The 17,457-nt window shown below is 59.5% G+C and overlaps 1 protein-coding gene across 1 annotated transcript; it reads left to right on the top strand.

Annotated features, from left to right (window-relative positions):
• Window positions 1-1,489: 1,489 nt before the first annotated feature.
• Window positions 1,490-11,032, top strand: LOC309683885 (scavenger receptor cysteine-rich domain-containing protein SCART1-like; the record flags this gene model as incomplete). Its single annotated transcript, XM_082499872.1, has 11 exons — window positions 1,490-1,556; window positions 4,436-4,744; window positions 4,986-5,291; window positions 6,160-6,480; window positions 6,566-6,880; window positions 7,238-7,552; window positions 8,171-8,485; window positions 9,247-9,384; window positions 9,544-9,639; window positions 10,076-10,159; window positions 10,848-11,032. 11 exons carry the CDS (start codon window positions 1,490-1,492, stop codon window positions 11,030-11,032), a joined length of 2,451 nt encoding a protein of 816 aa, XP_082355998.1.
• Window positions 11,033-17,457: the final 6,425 nt, after the last annotated feature.

The following is a 17,457-nucleotide window of genomic DNA, read 5'->3' on the forward strand; positions in this document are numbered from 1 at the left end:
AACAATAGCTTGTGTACGTGTTTGTGAGGTCACTGTTGTCCGAACACCTGATAGGCCAGGAGCAGGCCCATGTCAGGCTTAGATGCTCTGACATCACCAGGAGCAGGCCCATGTCAGGCTTAGATGCTCTGACATCATCAGAGGCTGAGTGGCAGATAGGCCAAGAATATGTACGTGGCTTTGGAATGATCTTGTGATCTCACGGGTGCCAGAGTAGCTTTTATGCAAGAAGTAGGCATATGGTTGTGTGGGTGCTTCTGATGTCATGAAAAGAATATTTAGACCCCACCCAAATAAGGACTTTTGGAAGAACCATCCTCAGCAGAAGCCCATAGTGAGGTCACCATCAGTATAGGTCCTGAGCACACAGCGGCAGAAGTAGGAGAGTGTGAGGTCACCGTCAGTATAACCCATGAGCACACAGCTTTGGCAGGAGGAGGGATGTGAGGTCACGTCACCGATGGAACCCCGTGGCCGTGGGGTCGGTGCAGAGCGGCCGCGTGCATCACAGGGGCCTCATGGGGGACGGGAGCTGCCCGGCGGCGTGCCTGTGAGGCCGAAGGAGCAGCCCCTGCAGCCCTGGCTGGAGCAGTCGGGGTGGGGGTGTCTCGGGGGCACAGCAGGGATGTGCCTGGGCACGGCGCCAGGAGGAAACCACAGACTTCCTGCCCGGGCACTGCGGGGGGAGCGCGGGGAGCGCTGCGAGGCCACGTGGGCTGTGGGTTGTGCACCTGCAGGCTCCAGCTCCCGATCCGCCCGCGGGGAATAACGGCCCCTTGGTGACAGGCTGAGAGTCAGGGACACGTCTGAGCCTCTGGGCTGCATGTCTGCTGCCAGGGCAGGGACGTGTCCCAGCTCCAGCTGCTGCGAGGGACCGACCATGGGCTCTCTGGGGAGGCCTGGACAAGACAGCACTGCTGGGATGGAGCTCTTGCCCTGGCCAAGGCCTTTTCCCGGCTGCTGTTCCCAGCACAGAGGGGTCTGTAGCAGGGGCAGGGGTGGTTTCCTGCCCATCCTGACACAGACCCCTGTGCAGACCCAGCTCCATGGCTCCCACGGCTCGGGGAGGGCTGGACACTTGTCTCTTGGGTTCATGGATGAGCCAGCGTAAGAGATGCTCAGTGCTCCTGGTCCCCACAGTGAGGTGCAAGGAGTGACCGACTCATATTCCCTCCACACCCAGCTTGTCCCACGACAATCCACCACCACCACAGCGACCGTGATACGCGCAGTGGGACATGTATGTCCTTCATATATGGTCATGAACGGCGCTGGAGAAGTTCATTGGAGGACTGGGCTATGTCGGAGGGGAGATAGCTCCCGATAACGTCTAAAAAGGTGCTGCTGCTTCGATTGGCTCCTCCTGCAGCTGGGTCGGCATCTGCAGAGATATATTACCCTCCCAGCATCATTGTCCCCATGAGTCCCCAGGATCCGTGACAGGGAGCAGGGTGCAGCAGAGCCGTGCCAGCAGAGCAGGAGTTGAAGGATGGGAATAGAGGGATCCATCTCCCGTCTGGTGCTGGGGCTGCTCCTCTTGGTTCAGCTCTGCAGAGGTAAGTGCTGGCTCCCTTCTAGTGAGCACCAGTGTGGTCATTGGGATATCTCTGGGAATGGGATTTCCTTGTAGCTGACACTGAGGTGAGGGTCAGAGGGCGTTCAGGTCTATGGACTCCATGCCTTTTCCTGCATCCATCTGGGTAGGAGAGGGTATCTCCACTTCCAGGGCTCCAGTATTTAGGTCAGCTCATTTTTGGCTGCATTTATAGACACCCCATCCCAGGGTACCCTTTTGGGATCGCCTGTTCCCCAGTGCTGTTCCTCTGGAGTTGGTGGTGGCTCAGCTGATGACAGCAGCACTCAGCAGTCCCCACGGCTCAGCAAACCTGCAGAGCACCCCAGAGGGTTTGTGTGCTGCTATCTGCCCCCAGGTTCTGGGGACCCTAACACCAGGAGGGCAGTTGTGCCCCACACAGAGAAGGGGACTGGGGCATCTGCACGTGGAGATGTCCTTCTTGAGGCCCCAGAAGTGATGCCAGTAGCTGGAAGGGGACATGGGTTAGGCGATGCTCAGGATTGTGTCGGCGGTCCCTTGGGACATGGAAAGCCCTGGGGTGGTAGGTTTTTGTTGTGCCAGGGCAGGTGGTGTGCTATCGGAGCTTCAGGCCTGGGGACACGGTGCTGTTAAGGGGTGCTGGTCTGGGGAGGAGCAGGTACCCTGTGCAGGGCCTGGGGGTACAGTTCTTGGGTGAGCAAGGGCAGGGGGCCTTTGGGATGGGAGGAGGTGCTGAGGGCTGTGGGGCAGCAAATGGCCCCGTGGGTCTGGAGTTAGCACCCCCAGCCTGCACAGCCCACGGGGAGTGCAGGGTCACCCACACTCCCCCAGGGAAAGCCCGGAGGGGAGAGGGCTCCCACCCTGGTGGCCGTGGCTTGGCCCAGGCAGGGGGGACCCCAGACATGTCTGGGGCTCAGTGTTCTCCTGACCAGTCCCATGTCAGTGTTTGAAGGGGCTGCAGAGGTGAGGCTGGAGGACGGCGGTGGGCGCTGTGCTGGGAGAGTGGAGGTGAAACACCAGGGCCAGTGGGGGACCGTGTGTGATGACTCCTGGGACCTGGATGATGCTGCAGTGGTTTGTAAGCAGCTGGGCTGTGGGTCTGCTCTTGAAGCTCCTTGGAACGGACACTTTGGGGCTGGATCTGGCCCCATTTGGATGGATGATGTTGAGTGTCACGGCAATGAGTCTGCCCTGTCTAACTGTACACACCTCGGATGGGGTGAAACCGACTGTGATCATTCTGAGGATGCTGGAGTGATATGTTCAGGTAAGGAGCCAACCCGTTCCGCACCTTTGGGACCGGGACAGGGGAAGGGACCTGTCTGTGCCCTCCGGGACCCATGAACGGGTGCCAGAGCAGGGTGCGGTGTGACTGGTGCACTGCCAAGCTGGGGCTGTCATTGCCGGTGTCCCTGGTGTCTGAGGAAAGACCAGTGGGATCCCACCCTGGGCGTCCACCCACTGCCAGGCCCCAGGATGGCCCAGCCAACCCTCAGTCAGAGCCTGAGTCTGGGAGATGAATCCCCCTCCATGACCCGCATTTTTTGTTGGTTCTCATCTTTTTTTAATGCTTAGAGGAGGGGTGCCAGGGGGATGGGACCAGTCTTTTTTTTCAGTGGTGTCCAGTGACAGGACAAGAGAGATCAGGCACAAACTTGACCATGGGAAGTTCCATCTTAACATGAGGAGGAACTTCTTTACTCTGAGGGTGGCAGAGCACTGGCAGGGGCTGCCCAGAGAGGTGGTGGAGTCTCCCAAACTGGAGACATTCCAAACCCACCTGGACACCATCCTGTGCAACTGCTGTTGGTGCCCCTGCTCTGGCAGGGGGTGGGACTGGGACTTCCCAACCTGACCATTCTGTGATTCTGTGATTCTCCTCCAATTCAGCCAGGACCTTTCTGGCATTGCTGAGGGCTAGGTTCCCCTGTGCCAGGTGCACCAAGAGCTGCTCAGATGGCCACCCACAGCCCAAGGGACGGGCACAGAGTGGCCAGGGGGTTTCGGGTTGTGCTTTCTGGCAGACAGAAGTTCCTCAGCCAAAGCAAAGGGGCTGCTCAAAGGGGAAAAGCGCTGGCCTTGGGCAGAGGAGCAGGGTGGTACACAGCAACCCGTTCCTCTCCCAGGGTCACTCTGCAAGAGCCAGCCCATGGGGACATGGCGCTGTGCAGGCAGTGCTGACCCACCTGCCCCAGGCCCGGGCTGCCCTGTGTCACAGGGGCTTTGCCGGCACATTCTGGCGCTGCTCAGTGCCCGTCCTTGCAATGGGAGTTGGTGTCAGCCCAGGGCTGCTCCTCTCCCGCTGTTCTGCCCTCTGCCTTCCCGTTAATGGCCACATTTGTGTTCCTGGCCCTGACTGAGGCAGGTGCCAGAGTCAGGGGCTGGCACAGACTCCGACTGCTGATGTAGCCATGCCACACTTGTACCATGTGACATGTCCCATCCAACAGCAGTGTCCCAACAGCCTGAGACGGCCCTGAGAGAAGGGTGTGTTTCGTGCGATTCCAAGGGATTCCTCAGCCTGGCCCTGAGCTCGATGGGCAGAGCAGGCTGCAGCAGCTGACAGGGTCTGAGCCCATGTCCCTGGGCCTCAACGTGCTCTGGGTGCTGCCTGGGAGCTCAAGGTCTCCAAAATGGCAGGAGTTTGTCTGAGCAGTGCCTACAGCTGGGGGTTGGGAGAGAAGCAAGACTGCAAGTGCTGTGCTGATGTCTGAGGAGCGGCAGGGTGTCCCTGGGGTATTTGTGCCAGCAGAACCCACTGGGAGCTGCTGAGAGGCTTGTGGGGCTGTTTGCCTGTGGCCACCTCAGAAACCAGGTGGGACATGGGCCCGTGAATCCCAGAGGGCTCTGGGAACTCGCAGGAGTCTTTGATTTCTGCAGGATTTGTCCAGCTGGTTGGAGGGGACAACCCCTGCTCAGGACGAGTGGAGATCCATGATGGGAATCAATGGAAAACCGTCTGTGACTCAGACTTTGGTCCCAAAGCTGCCGACGTGGTCTGCAGGGATCTACAGTGTGGCACAGTCCTGTCTGTCCATGGGGCAGCTCACTTTGGAGAAGGGGTTGGTCCCATGTGGGACAGGGAGCTCCAGTGCGTGGGGAATGAATCCTTCCTCATGTTCTGCCCCAAGGGGTCCCCCAGAGACCAGCCCTGCACCCACATGAACGCTGCTGGTGTCACCTGCACACGTAAGGACTCACATTGGAGTGTTAAACACCAAGGGGCGTGCTGGGGATGGGGGAGAAGGGCAGCGACCGTGCTGTGCTGGGCATGAGGAGAGAAGGGGTGATGTGGTTGTCTGCAGCCAAAAAAATCATGCAGAGGGAGAAGGATGACAAGCTCCTCTCCATTTGGCCTCTCCTCCATCTCCTGAGAGAGTGAGAACACAAGTCCACCCTCTCTCATCCTTCTCTGTCCCTGAGTTCACAGGGTTCAGGCTGGTGAACGGCAGCACGGCGTGTGAGGGGAGGGTGGAGGTCCAGGTGCTGGGGACCTGGGGCACCCTCTGTGCCTCCCACTGGGATCTCTCAGAGGCCCACGTTCTCTGTCGTCACCTCGACTGTGGATTCGCTGAGTCTGTTCCCAGAGGAGGACATTTTGGGAGAGGCACTGGCCCCATCTGGAGAGACTCATTCCACTGTGATGGGACTGAATCCCACCTGGGCCAGTGCTTAGTGACCTCACTGGGGATGTCACCATGCTCCCATGGGAACGCCGCTGCTGTCATATGCTCAGGTGAGTGCTGGGGAAACACTCCATTAACTCTGTTTTCTCCCTACGTGCTACATGGTCTCCCAAAGCAGGGGGCCCTGTGGCAGTGCAAGGCGTCACCAGGGGACATCTGGAGCACTTTTCCTGCTCAGACTGACTACTCCGCTGTGACGGAGCAGAGGACTGAACGGGGGTCAGTGTCTTTCCCCCTCAGGGCAGCAGCTCCGGCCCTGGGGCCACCGCCAGGCCCAGGCTCCTTTACCTTCTCACAGTGGGATGGGCCAGGGATGTGGCTGTGGGGCTTGTCTCCATCCCTCTGCCTGCAGGCAGCCCTGTCCCACCCCACAGAGAGTCGCACAGAGCCCAATCCCACAGCCAGAGGTGCTGCCCGGGGGCCACCAGGAGCAGCATCAGACCTGGGGGTGAGCTGCAGAGTAGGGCTGGTTTCTGGTCAGCACAGGACCCAAATTTTGCCCATTTGATGGCAAAGGCCCACCTTGCTCTGGCTCCCAGTCGCCCATCCCAAGGGATGCAGATGGACAGAGACGTGTGGGCTCTGTCCCATGTCTCAGTAGTGGCCACTTCTGGCTGCTGCTCCCTCCTGCGGGAACTGCCCCACCTGCCTTGGCAGGGACGTGCTCTGTGGCTCTGCCCCACCAAGAGCAAAGCTGGCGTCTTACTCAGGAAGGCTCGGGGACTGGGAAAGCACCCCATGGAGCCCTGCACAAGGAGCTCTCCTTGGGGGCTGGAGGCAGGCAGGCGAGCTGCTTCTGCAAGGAATTTCCCTTCTGGGCCCCTCTGCAAGGGTGCCAGAGCCTGGAGACATGCTGCAGGCTGCCAGGCTCCCCGATGCCACCAAGGACTGGGGCATGGCTGCTCTCCCCAGGCCCAGATCGGTTTGCATCCTTGCGGCTGGTGGGTGGAGGAAGCCGGTGTGATGGGCGAGTGGAGATCTTCCAGTACGGGACGTGGGGCAGAGTCCTGGATGACCAGTGGGATCTGAAGGAGGCCAGCGTGGTGTGCCGGCAGCTGCAGTGCGGAGAGGCAGAGACAGCCTACAACCCCCCAAAGCCTCAGCGAGGGACGGGTCCCGTGGGGCTTCGAGGGGTCCGGTGCGCAGGGCGCGAGGCCAACCTGACCCTCTGCAACACCTCCCTGCCTGAGAGTGCACTGGACGCATGGATTGCCGAGGACGTGGGGGTCATTTGCTGGGGTGAGTGGCACCGCAGGGCCCCCCAGGCTCTGGGCTGGGTGGGCAGCTAGCCCGTGACGGCAGCTGGGGTTTCCTCCTGCTGCAGGGAGCCGGCGGGTGCGGCTGGTGAACGGGCCTGGGCGCTGCGCTGGGAGAGTGGAGGTCTACTACCAGGGACGCTGGGGGACTGTCTGTGATGACGACTGGGACCTGTCCGATGCTGCCGTCGTTTGCCACCAGCTGGGCTGTGGAGGGGCGGTGGAGGTGGTTGGCTCTGCTCGGTTCGGGAAAGGCTCCGGTCAGATCTGGCTGGATGGAGTGAACTGCTCCGGGGCCGAAGCTGCTCTCTGGGACTGCCCGGCAGGGTCCTGGGGGCAGCACGACTGCGGGCACAAAGAGGACGCAGGAGTCGTCTGCTCAGGTCTGTGCTGGGGGCTGCAGTGGGAGCCCAGTGCCCAGGCAGGCTGGGATGAGGGGAGGGCCGGCAATGGCCGAGGCTGTTACTGGCCACCTCTGAGCCCCTGACAAAGCCCATCCTGGGGACACCCACCCACAGGTCCCCTCAGTCCCTTCGGGGGTCCCTGGGGAGCTCAGCTGTCCCTGAGGGTTTGCAGGGAGGGCAGGGTTGTCTGTCCATCAGGGACATTTCTCTGCCCGTGGGTGCAAGAGGGACTTGCTGGCCGTTCCTTTGCCTGGCTGAAGGTGTGGGTTGTGCAGGGGTGTCCCTGCTGCCACAGCCCCACACCAGCCTGTTCCCCCTCGGTGCCTTTCCTCCCAGAGTTTGTGGCCCTGAGGCTGGAGAACAGCAACAACTGCTCCGGGCGCCTGCAGGTTTTCTACAATGGGACGTGGGGGAGCGTTTGCTCCAACTCAATGACTCGCAAAACGATGTCGCTGGCATGCAAGGAGCTGGGCTGCGGGGACATACAGACCCTGGAAACACAACTGCCCTTCGGCAGGCTGTCTGGCCCTGCCTGGCTGGATCATGTGGAGTGTGGGGAGAAACACAGCTCCTTCTGGCAGTGTCTGTCTGATCCCTGGAACCCACAGTCATGTGATGACCTGCGAGATGAGACCCACATCACCTGCAATGGTAATTCTGAGCTACCCGGGCACCAGCTTCTCCCCAGCTCCTGCTCCTTGCTGGGCATGGTCAAACGCAGAGACAGGCTCTGCCGAGGCTCTTCCTTTCCATGCCAGATACTTCTGCTGCTGGTAGCAAAAATGGGACTTCAGCCCTCAGAGCCCCACACATTCACCAGCAGGGGAATTGCCAGCTGGGCTCCTAGCTTTGCCTGGGCAGGGAAGAGGTTTTTGGAGGCAAGGTCTCAGAAGGGAACAGCCAGGGGTCCCAGCAGTGTCCCTTCCATGGACACCCTGCTGCTGCTGTGAAGTCCAGGGTCCCTTTGGGGCTGAGCAGTCAGGGTCCCTCACACTGCGTGTCCCCTGAGTGACCGGGGTTCAGGTGCTGCCGTAATTGAGGTGGCACGTGCATAACTCAGCCCCGCTCTCTGCTGCACCATGCCCTGCAACAGCCCCTTCACCGCAGCATTTCCCTCTGCAGGGCGTCAGCCAGAATTGCCCCCGGCCCCAACGGCTGCGTGCCCCAGCACCACGAGCTGCACAGGTAGCTGCTTCTCCGCGTGCCCCTCTCGCCTGGCAGGGCTCTGCCTGCTGTCCCGCTGCCCTGGGAGCTCTCTGCCTTCTCCAGACAGGGAGAAGATTCGTGCCGTGGGAGGCGAGAACGGGTGCTCTGGCAGAGTGGAGGTCTGGCACCGTGGCTCCTGGGGGACGGTGTGTGACGACTGGTGGGACATGCGGGATGCCGAGGTGGCATGCAGGCAGCTGGGCTGTGGGCCTGCGGTGTCTGCCCTGCACGAGGCTGCATTTGGGAAGGGGACCGGCCCCATCTGGCTGGAGCAGGTGGAGTGCCGGGGGACAGAGCTGTCTCTGCAGGACTGCTGGGCCCGGCATGGGGACAGCGGTGCCTGCCGCCATAAGGAGGATGCTGCTGTGCGCTGCTCAGGTGAGCAGCAGGGCTGGTGCCCCTCACAAGCGTATCAGCAAGGAGCCTTTTCCCCATTGGGTCCCATCATGGCTCCAGAGGTCCTGAGAGCAAGGCCATCGCTGCAGAGCACGGGAGCCTTTTGCCAAGTGGGCAGCAGCTTCTGTGGGGCTGGATGTCCTCCAGCTTCTGCCCGCAGGGCCCTGCAGCCCCCAGGGGCATCTCCCGGGCTGCCTGCTCTGTCCTGCCCTGAGGCCAGAGTAGGGCCCTGGGCTCCTTTCTGGCCACCCTCACCAGCCGTGCAGGAGGGGCAGTTTGGGTGGGATGTGTCAGGGATGTCTGCACATGCACACGTGTGCACACAAACACACACACACACACACTATGTGACAGAGAGGAGGCTCCCTGGTACCTGCACACCCACCCATCAGCCCTATTCTCCTTCTCCTTCCTTGCAGATGCACCCAGGACAACCGCACCAACCCCTCGAGCAGGTAACCTGTCCTCCCCACTGGCACTGGCTCTCCTTGGGCCCAGGCTGTGACCCACAGCCAGAGGGAAGGGGCTCCTTTCTGGGGTGTGAATTCTCCCAGGAGGAGGCACCAGGGTAGCAGGGAGGTGGGGAGGTTGGGAAGGAGTGTCATTTACCCAGTAAGGATGGAGCGTGCCCATCCCTTATGCCCTGGAGTCCCCTAGTCAAGATGCAGTGGGGATCAGGACTGGGCTGTCCCAGCCCCTCACCTCTCCCAGGCCTGGTACTGCCCTTGGTTCCTTCCATGCAGATCTCACCCGGGGCCGTCTGAGTGGCAGCGGGAGACTCTCATTGCCCGTCATCATCTGCATCATCCTGGGAGCCCTTCTCTGCCTGCTCCTGGCCCTCCTGGCCGGGCAAGTGCGACGCGCCAGGGCTGGGCGCAGAGGTGGGTCCCTTCCAGGGGAAGATGCCTCCTGGCAAGGCCAGGGCTGGTGTGGGCTGTCAGTGAGTGGTACAGGCAGAGCTGGGGGAATAAGTTTTTCCTACCTGCGGAATCCCATCCTCTCTCTGACCACCCCTGGGCCAGCTCTGTCTCTGTCCGCAGGCTCTGAGAGAGCTCAGGAGCCCTTCCCTGAGGCCGTGTACGAGGAGATCGGTTACAGCCCAGCATGGGAGAAGCAGGCAAGGTTCAGCGGCTCAGGTTGGTGCGCGTCCCTCATTGAGGACACATCTACAGTGCCTTTCCCCTGGTTCCCACCCAGGGTTGACACCCCCTGCAGCCCCCTGGCCAAAGGTCCCTGCAGCTCTGGGGCTGTGGGGTGTGTGGGGAGAGCAGACAGGTCCTGGTCCCAGGAGAGAAGCTTTCTCCCCACCAGCTCTGCCCGCCCCAGCTGGGGATGGCCCCTCTTTGCCTGCCCCGGCACCCTGGGGGACACATGAGGAGTGAGGGAAGGGGCTGTCCCAGGGCAGCTCTGGGAGGCCCTTTGAGAAGGGGTTTGTCCCAGGGGAGCAGGGTGAGTCCTCAGCCCTCGTCCCTATGCAGCCGTGGCTCTGTGGGTCCCCCATCCCCAGCAGCACTGGCCACAAGCCGTGTCAGCAGAGCGCACTCCCATAACACCCACTGTGCCTCTCTCCAGGCGCCTCTTCAGAGGGGTCCCTGACCAAGCTGCAGTCCTACCCCGGGGACAGCAAGGAGGAGGATGGTCCGGGGCCAGCCCCAGGTAATGTGGAGCAGGAAGGGGTGGATCTCTCCTCCCTGAAGACATGAGATGGACAGCAGCGTCACTGGGTGTCAGCGTCAGAGTTGGAGAGGACATGGGGGGGTCTTCTGTGGGGCTGCCAACACCAATGTCTGAGCCCCATGTCCCTGCGCATCCTCCCATCCTCTGCTCTGCGGATGTATCTTCTCTCTGTCACCAGCTCCCCTCTCCTTTCAGACGTCCCTGTCCTGGCCGGAGGTGACCCAGCGGATGGCTATGATGATGCCAGGGAGGTTTCTGACCCGGGGGAGGATCCTGCCCCTGGGCAGGAAGACTGGGAAATGCCCAGGGTGCCAGAGGAAGGAGCAGGGCCCAAGGATGCACCCGGAGGTGAGAGGGGGAGATAGCGCTGCCGGTTCCTGGGGTGCCATCCCTGGTGCTGGATGAATCGCTGCCATACTGAGAGCCCGACCTGCTGGGACGGGGGCACCTGCCCCAGGAGTTTTCCTTGGGGGAAGTAACGGTGAGAGAGGGAGCTGAACATCTCCGGACTGGTGAGAAGGGAGGAAGGAGATGTAGAGTCCAGAAGGGGCACCCCATGGGGTGAACATGCAGTAGCATGCCTTGCTGCTTGCAGACGCAGCCCTGCGCTCCCAGAGAAGTGCTGGGGCCCCTGGAGCTAAGGGGGATGTCTGTTCCCTGTCCCCAGAGAGCACGGGCTACGATGATGCTGAAGAGGTGTCTCTGGCGCATCTCCCTGAGGACACAGAGGCTGTGAGACCGGATCTCAGTGCACAGCAGTCCCTGAGCCCCGGGCCAGGAGAGACCGTCCCTGCTGTGCAGCGGGGTGCAGCCAGGAGGGAGGAGAGCTCTGTGCAGCTGGGAGAGCCGTGAGCACCAGGGAACCGTCTCCCTTTTCCATGGGCAACAGAAACTGCTGGGCGGTTGCTCTATTTTTAATCCCCTGTTTTTATACTGTGCCCGTGTATTTGGTCTTATTAAAAGCCTTTGAGTCTTCGAGCCAGAGCTCTTCTTGCCTGCCCAGGAGTTGTAGTGTCTCCCTGAGGCCAACTAGGGGGAACAGAGAAGGAAAACATGGGAGTGGGGAAGAGACATGTCTTGGGGACAGCAGGCTGTGAGAGCCCATGGTCCCTTGGAAATGATTCTGCTGACAGAGACATTTCCACCCTGCCAGTCACACTTTCCAGCAAAAAGGATTCTCTGCAAAGTCCTGTGATTCACCCAGTGCGAGCGCCCATCTCCTCACCCCGGGGTTCCCCAGTTGTCCTTTCCTGCAGCTTTGCCTGGGCCACGCTGGTCCCATGTATGCAGTGACCATATGTGTCAGCCATCGCCGAGGGGGTCTCGCCCTGGGAACGCTGCTCTCCCATGGGCTTTCCACAGCCGTGCTCTGCCCAGCGTGGGGTACCAGTGCAGAGGGTTGGGGTCTCACCCTCCCGTCTCTCAGGCAGGTCCATGGGAGCTGCAGGAGCAGGCACAGACCCAGGGCACAGTGACAATCCCGCTTTGCCACAAAGACCGGACCCAGCCTGCAGGGCCAGACTGTTCAGGCCCCAAAATGCCATGAAACGGGCTCTTTCTGCTCAGGTGTTCTGCCCCCTCACACATCTCTATTAGGAGGAGGAGGAGGAGGCAAAGCTCTGCCATGTGCCAGAGTGAGGGAGAACTGTCACAGCTGTGGGAGGGAAGGGCTGGTGGGGAGGTGGCCTGGGAAGGACAATGGGCTCTTCTCTATGGTTGCCATCTGGGGCAGCTTGAGTTTACAGGTCAGTGTCCATCCTGGCACCCATCATCTCGTGTTCAGAAGATTTTCCCACCTCTCTTCTTCTTTGCTTCACTTTTATACCTCATTTGTCTGAATTTGGGCCCACTGTTCGTGGGGACTGGGCACCCTGCAGTGAAAGGCCATTTCTCACATGGTTTGGTTGCAGGTAGTTTTGGTGGGGAAACAGTGGGGACACCATCTCCTGGTCCTCCCTGCCTGTGCACAGCTGTGGACAGGCCTGTGTCTTGCTCTTCCCACTTGCATGGGGTGGATGGGGACCCCAAACGCCCCCTAGAACAAGAGGTGGGTTCTGGCCCTCCAGTTCCACCTCTGCAGGGCTGTGCCTGACCTCAGCAGCTCCGGGTGCCCTGAGCTGAGGCTCTGCTCAAGCCAGTGGTGATGGCAGAGGGAAGAGGACCTGGAGACAGGGTCAGGGTAAGAGGTGTCATCCCTCCAGCTGGGAGTCCCACAGGCCTGTCCAGGTTCATCCAGCTCAGACACCACTACCTGCTGGCACAGAAGGGTGCTTCCCACGTGCTGTGGGATCTTCACCTGGAGACAGGGCAATCTCAGACCCTGGGAAGCCACCAGGGCAGCGTGGCTCTGCTTCCAAAGGACACCCGGGCTGGAGCAGCACCCTCACACCACATCTCTCAGTGCAGCCAGAAAGGATTCCTCGTGTGCTGCTGATGATGTCTACCTCCTCCCTGAGGTCTCCTCACAGGCACTCTGCTGCCCAACCTTGTCCCAGGGTGGTGGGTGGGGTGGGTCTGTGGTGCAGGCAGTGACCTGAGCTCAGGTCCAGCACAGCCGCCTGCCTCTCTTCTGAGAGGGGGCTCAAAAGAGGCAGAGCCCTCTTCACCCCACAGCCAGGCCCTGGGTGGGCAGGGCAGGCCCACAGTGCCTGGAGAGGACCAGAGGCTCCAGCTCCAGCCTGTGCCCGCCTGAGGCTGGGGATTCAGAGAAGAACACCCTTGGAGATGCCGGGGATCAAACCAGGGACCTCCCACATGCACAGTGGGCGCTTGACCACTGAGCAACATCGCCTTGACACTTGCCAGTAGAAGAGACATTCTGCTCCCATGACGTGTCTATGACAAGGCAGCCCTGTTGTCCCCTGGGTGCCTGGGGACCCTCTGCACAAAGCAGCACTTGGATCCTCCTGTGATACGGGAAGGCCGGACTGCCTCTCCACTGGGGCCTGATCCTGGCACAGGGCTGCACTGCAGAGCACTTCCCCTTCAGCGTCTCTGCAGGGTGATGGGGCAGAAGGAGGCTCTTGCTGCAGGCACTGCTCCCACGCTCTGGCCCACCCTGGGGTGTTTGGATGGAGAGGAACAAACCTCTTCCCTTGAGCCTCCTCTTCCACCCAGGACAACACAACTCTGTGCCACATCTGTCCCCAGCTCCACAGGAGGAGCAGTACAACAGGGTGAGGGACATGGCCTCCCTGGGGTGAGGTGCCCCCAGGCTCTTATGACACCCCAGGGTGTGTGGTGGGGGAGACACAGGCAGAAATCTCACAGACCCTCATCCAGGTACTGGGCCTCCTCCTGCACTCCCTCTGCCCCACAGCATCCCTGGAGGTGGGGTGAAGGGCAGGCTTCCATCTCCATGGGGCTGATGCCCAGAGAGGGGCACAGAGGTGTTTTATCAATCACTGCAGCAGGGGGGAAAAGGGGGCCAAGAAACTCTGCTCAGGATGGAGTGGGACTAAACAACACTGACGCCCGTGCACTGCAGTGGGTGACCCTCAGCATGGCTTTGCCAACTGTCCTGGGCACATCAGAGATGTGGCTGCAACACCCCCCCACAGGAAGGATGCTGCCATTCAGGCCTCGGTTCCAGGGAGTGCCCTTCCCTGGGACTGGGGGGACGGTGGCCTCTGGTCTGGGAACTGAAGACAAAGTGAAGGAGGTGCATGAGGAGGGGAGCAGAGTGTGCACCATCAAGCGTGACAAAGAGGAGAGGAACAGGGTCTTTTCAGAGACCATATAGAGGAGAGATCCCCATCTCTGTGGAGCAGGGAAGGGGGGACAGCTGGACACCCCCCCAAAGCAGCACTGAATGGAGACTCCTGCCCAGAGGGAGGATGGGGACTTGTGGCCCTGGAGGAAGGCTCCTTCTAAGCCCCAGATTCACAGCTCCAGGGCAGTGCCAGTGCTGTGGCAAGAGGTGATGGAGCAAGCATGGCTGGGGTAGGCTGGAAGAAGGCTGAGGGGCTCTGCAAAAATGAAAGGGAGAAAATAATTGCTGAAGCCCAGGGTTGAACCAGGGACCTTTAGATCTTCAGTCTAACGCTCTCCCAGCTGAGCTACTTCAGCCCTGCCCCAGCAGCCACTCTGCCACCTGGGCCAGGGGACAGGCTGACACACACGAGGAGTGCTCCTCAGGGAAGTTCCCAGGGAGAAGCTGTGCCCAGCCCTGGACAGAGGGGACCTGGCCCCTCCATGCCTCCAAGGCCAGGGGGGCTCCAGGTTTGGGTGGAGGTCAGCTTACACTGGGCATGCCCAGATGTGTGTGGGCCTTGTACAAACCTGACAGGAGTGAAGGTGTTTGGCAGACCAGGCTTGTGCCACTGCAAAGGTTGAGGGTTGAGAAAGCATAGGGCTGGTAGAAAACCATCTGCCAGTTCCCTCAGGACCCACAGATGAATCTCATTGGCTCCCATGGATTTGTGCAGCTTCACGTTCCTCAGATGGTCTTGAAGCTGGTCTGCTCCTACAGTGGCCAGTTCCTCATTCTCCCATTCCCTGCCTTTGCCTTTTGTGACTTGCGTGGTGTGGCTGGAGCCCCTGCCGGTGAACACCGAGGTAAACTTTATTGAGTACTTCAGCCTCCTCCATGTCCCAGGTTACTACCAGGTCCTCCATTTCCTTCCTGAGGGGGGACACATTTTCTATCATCTTCCTTTTGTCATTGATATATCAATAGAAGCTTTTCTTGTTGTCCGTGACACCCCTGGCCAGATTTAACTCCGTGTTTTATCCGTGTTTTAGCTTTCCTAACCTGATCCCTGGCTGCTTGGACAATTTCTCTGTATTCCTCCCAGGCTACCTGCCTTGCTTCCACCCTCTGTAGGCTTCCTTTTTCTCTTTGAGATTGCCCAGGAGCTCCTTGTTCACCCATGCAGGCCTCCTGGCAGTTTTGCCCAACTTCCTCTTTCTGGGTTGCATTGCTCCTGAGGTTGTAGGAAGTTGGCCTTGGGCTCCTCTTCCCTCCGGGGCTTTATCCCATGCTACTCTGCCAAGCAGATCCCTAAAGAGGCACAAGTCTGCCCTCATTAAGTCCAGGGTAGTGAGCTTACTGTGCGCCCTCCTCGCTGCCCTAAGGCTCTTCAACTCCACCATCTCATAATCACTGCAGCCAAGGCTGCCCTTGAGCTTCACATTCCCCACCAGCCCCTCCATGTTGGTGAGAACAAGGTCCAGCATGGTCCCTATCCTCACTGGCTCCTCTGTCACTTGGAGAAGGAAGTTGTCATCGACGCATTGCAGGAACCTTCTGGATTGCTTATGCCCTGCTGTGTTCTCCCTCCCACAGATATCAGGGTGACTGAAGTCCCCCATGAGGACCAGGGCTTGTGAATGTGAGGCTGCTCGAGTCTGTCTGTAGAGGGCCTCATCTGCACAGTCTTCCTGGTGGGGTGGCCTCTGTCAGATCCCCACTGTAATGTCACCTGTCCCTGCCCTCCCTTTAATCCTGACCCATAAGCTCTTGTTCCGCTCCTTATCCATCCCCAGGTGGAGCTCCATGCCCTCCAGCTGGTCTTCCCCTTCTCTGACAGATGGACCCCATCAGGCCCCAGGGGACCCGGTTTCTCAAAGTGAATCTCATAGTCGAAGCAGCCAAACCCCACTGAGGGCCATCACTGAAAAGACTATGGAGGGCATGGGCTGACAAAGAGACCGTCGCTGCGGGCTGGTGAAACAGGCAGTCAGAGGCACTGGTTACAGGTGGAAAATTAAATGCTGAAGTGGCTCTGAAAGACCTTGATGTGTTTCACCAAGCGGGATGCCCAAGCCTGGTTGATGATCTTTAAGCCTGCTTGTGAGGATTTGCTAAAGCCATCAGCCATCACCTTGTTACTCACTGACATCCCCTGACCCACCTTCCCAGACACACTGCATTGGCTTTATGTGGCAGAGGTTTGGTAGGGTGGTGCTCCAGGGCGGCTTCTGTGAGCAGATGCCAGAAGCTGCCCCACGGTGGGCAGAGCCAGTTCCAGGCAGCTATGAGACAGACCCACCGCTGGCCGAAGCTGAGCAAATCAGTAACAGTGGTAGTGCCTCTTTGATAACATATTTAAGAAGGAGTAAAAAATGGCTGCGCAGCAGCAGCTGAGAGAGGGGAGTGAGAATATGTGAGAGAAAGAACTCTGCAGTCACCAAGGTCAGTGAAGAAGGAGGAGGAGGAGGTGCTCCAGGTGCCAAAGAAGAGATTCCTCTGCAGCCCGTGGGGAAGACCATGGTGAGGCAGGCTGACCCCTGCAGCCCATGGAAGCTGTGGATATCCAGAGTGGAGCACGTATCCACCTGCAGCCCGTGGAGGATGGCATAGCAGAGCCGGTGGATGTGTCCTGAAGGAAGCTGCAACGCTGTGGAGAGCCCACACTGCAGGAGGCTTCTGGAAGGAAGCAGAGGAAGAGCATGAGGAGAAACGAGTGGCACAAACAAAGCGATACAAAGCGAACACATTCCCCATTCCCCACCCTCCTGCATCACTCTGGGAGAGGACGTAGAGCAGTCAAGAGCAAGGCTGATGCTGGGAAGAAGGGAGGAGTGGAGGGAATGTGTTTTTAGATGTTGTTCTTCTGTCTCATTATCCTCCTCTGTTTGATTGGCAATAAATTACGAGTCTGTTTTGCCTGTGATGGAAACTGGTGAGCGATCTCCCTGTCCTTATCTCAACCCATGAGCTTTTCATTTCATTTTCTCCCCGTCCTGCTGAGGAGGGGCAGTGACAGAACAGCTCGGTGGGCACCTGACAGCCAGTCAAGTCCTACACAAGGCCAATCACTGCTGCTCAGAGCCACTCACTCTTCAGACAGGATCTTGAGCTTTCTGGATCTTCCTGGTGCTTATTACTATCTCCCTGGCTCCCTCCACAGCTCATGGGGATCTTTCCTGTCCTTTAACAGCGACTTTATGACCATCTTTTATGAAAGAGTTGTCTTTTTAGGATATTCTATGCAGAAAGAATAGTCACAGAAAAGCACCACATATGTCAAAACAAATGCCGAGTGAAGTGCCAGAAAAAGCCTCCTGAGCTTCCCGCGTGGCTGTGGCTTCTTGGCAAGCAGTCTGTCCTGAGAAGGGGCTCCAGCCCTGGGGCTCCCCCCCTGGGAAGCGCAGTAGTGCCGTCTGGATCAGTCCATGGCAGATGGTGGGGCTGTGTTTCCACCCCTGGGGCAGTCGATTCCAGGCGTACGGGGTACTCCTCCAGGTGAAAGCAAACTCTGGCCTGCACTCTGCTGCCAAAGAGACCAAGAAAGAAACTCAGTGGTATCAATTGTTGCATACCCCTTGGCTGC

The sequence above is a fragment of the Vanellus vanellus genome (genome assembly GCF_965231255.1).
Source record: "Vanellus vanellus genome assembly, contig: HAP1_SCAFFOLD_35, whole genome shotgun sequence".
NCBI lineage: Eukaryota > Metazoa > Chordata > Aves > Charadriiformes > Charadriidae > Vanellus > Vanellus vanellus.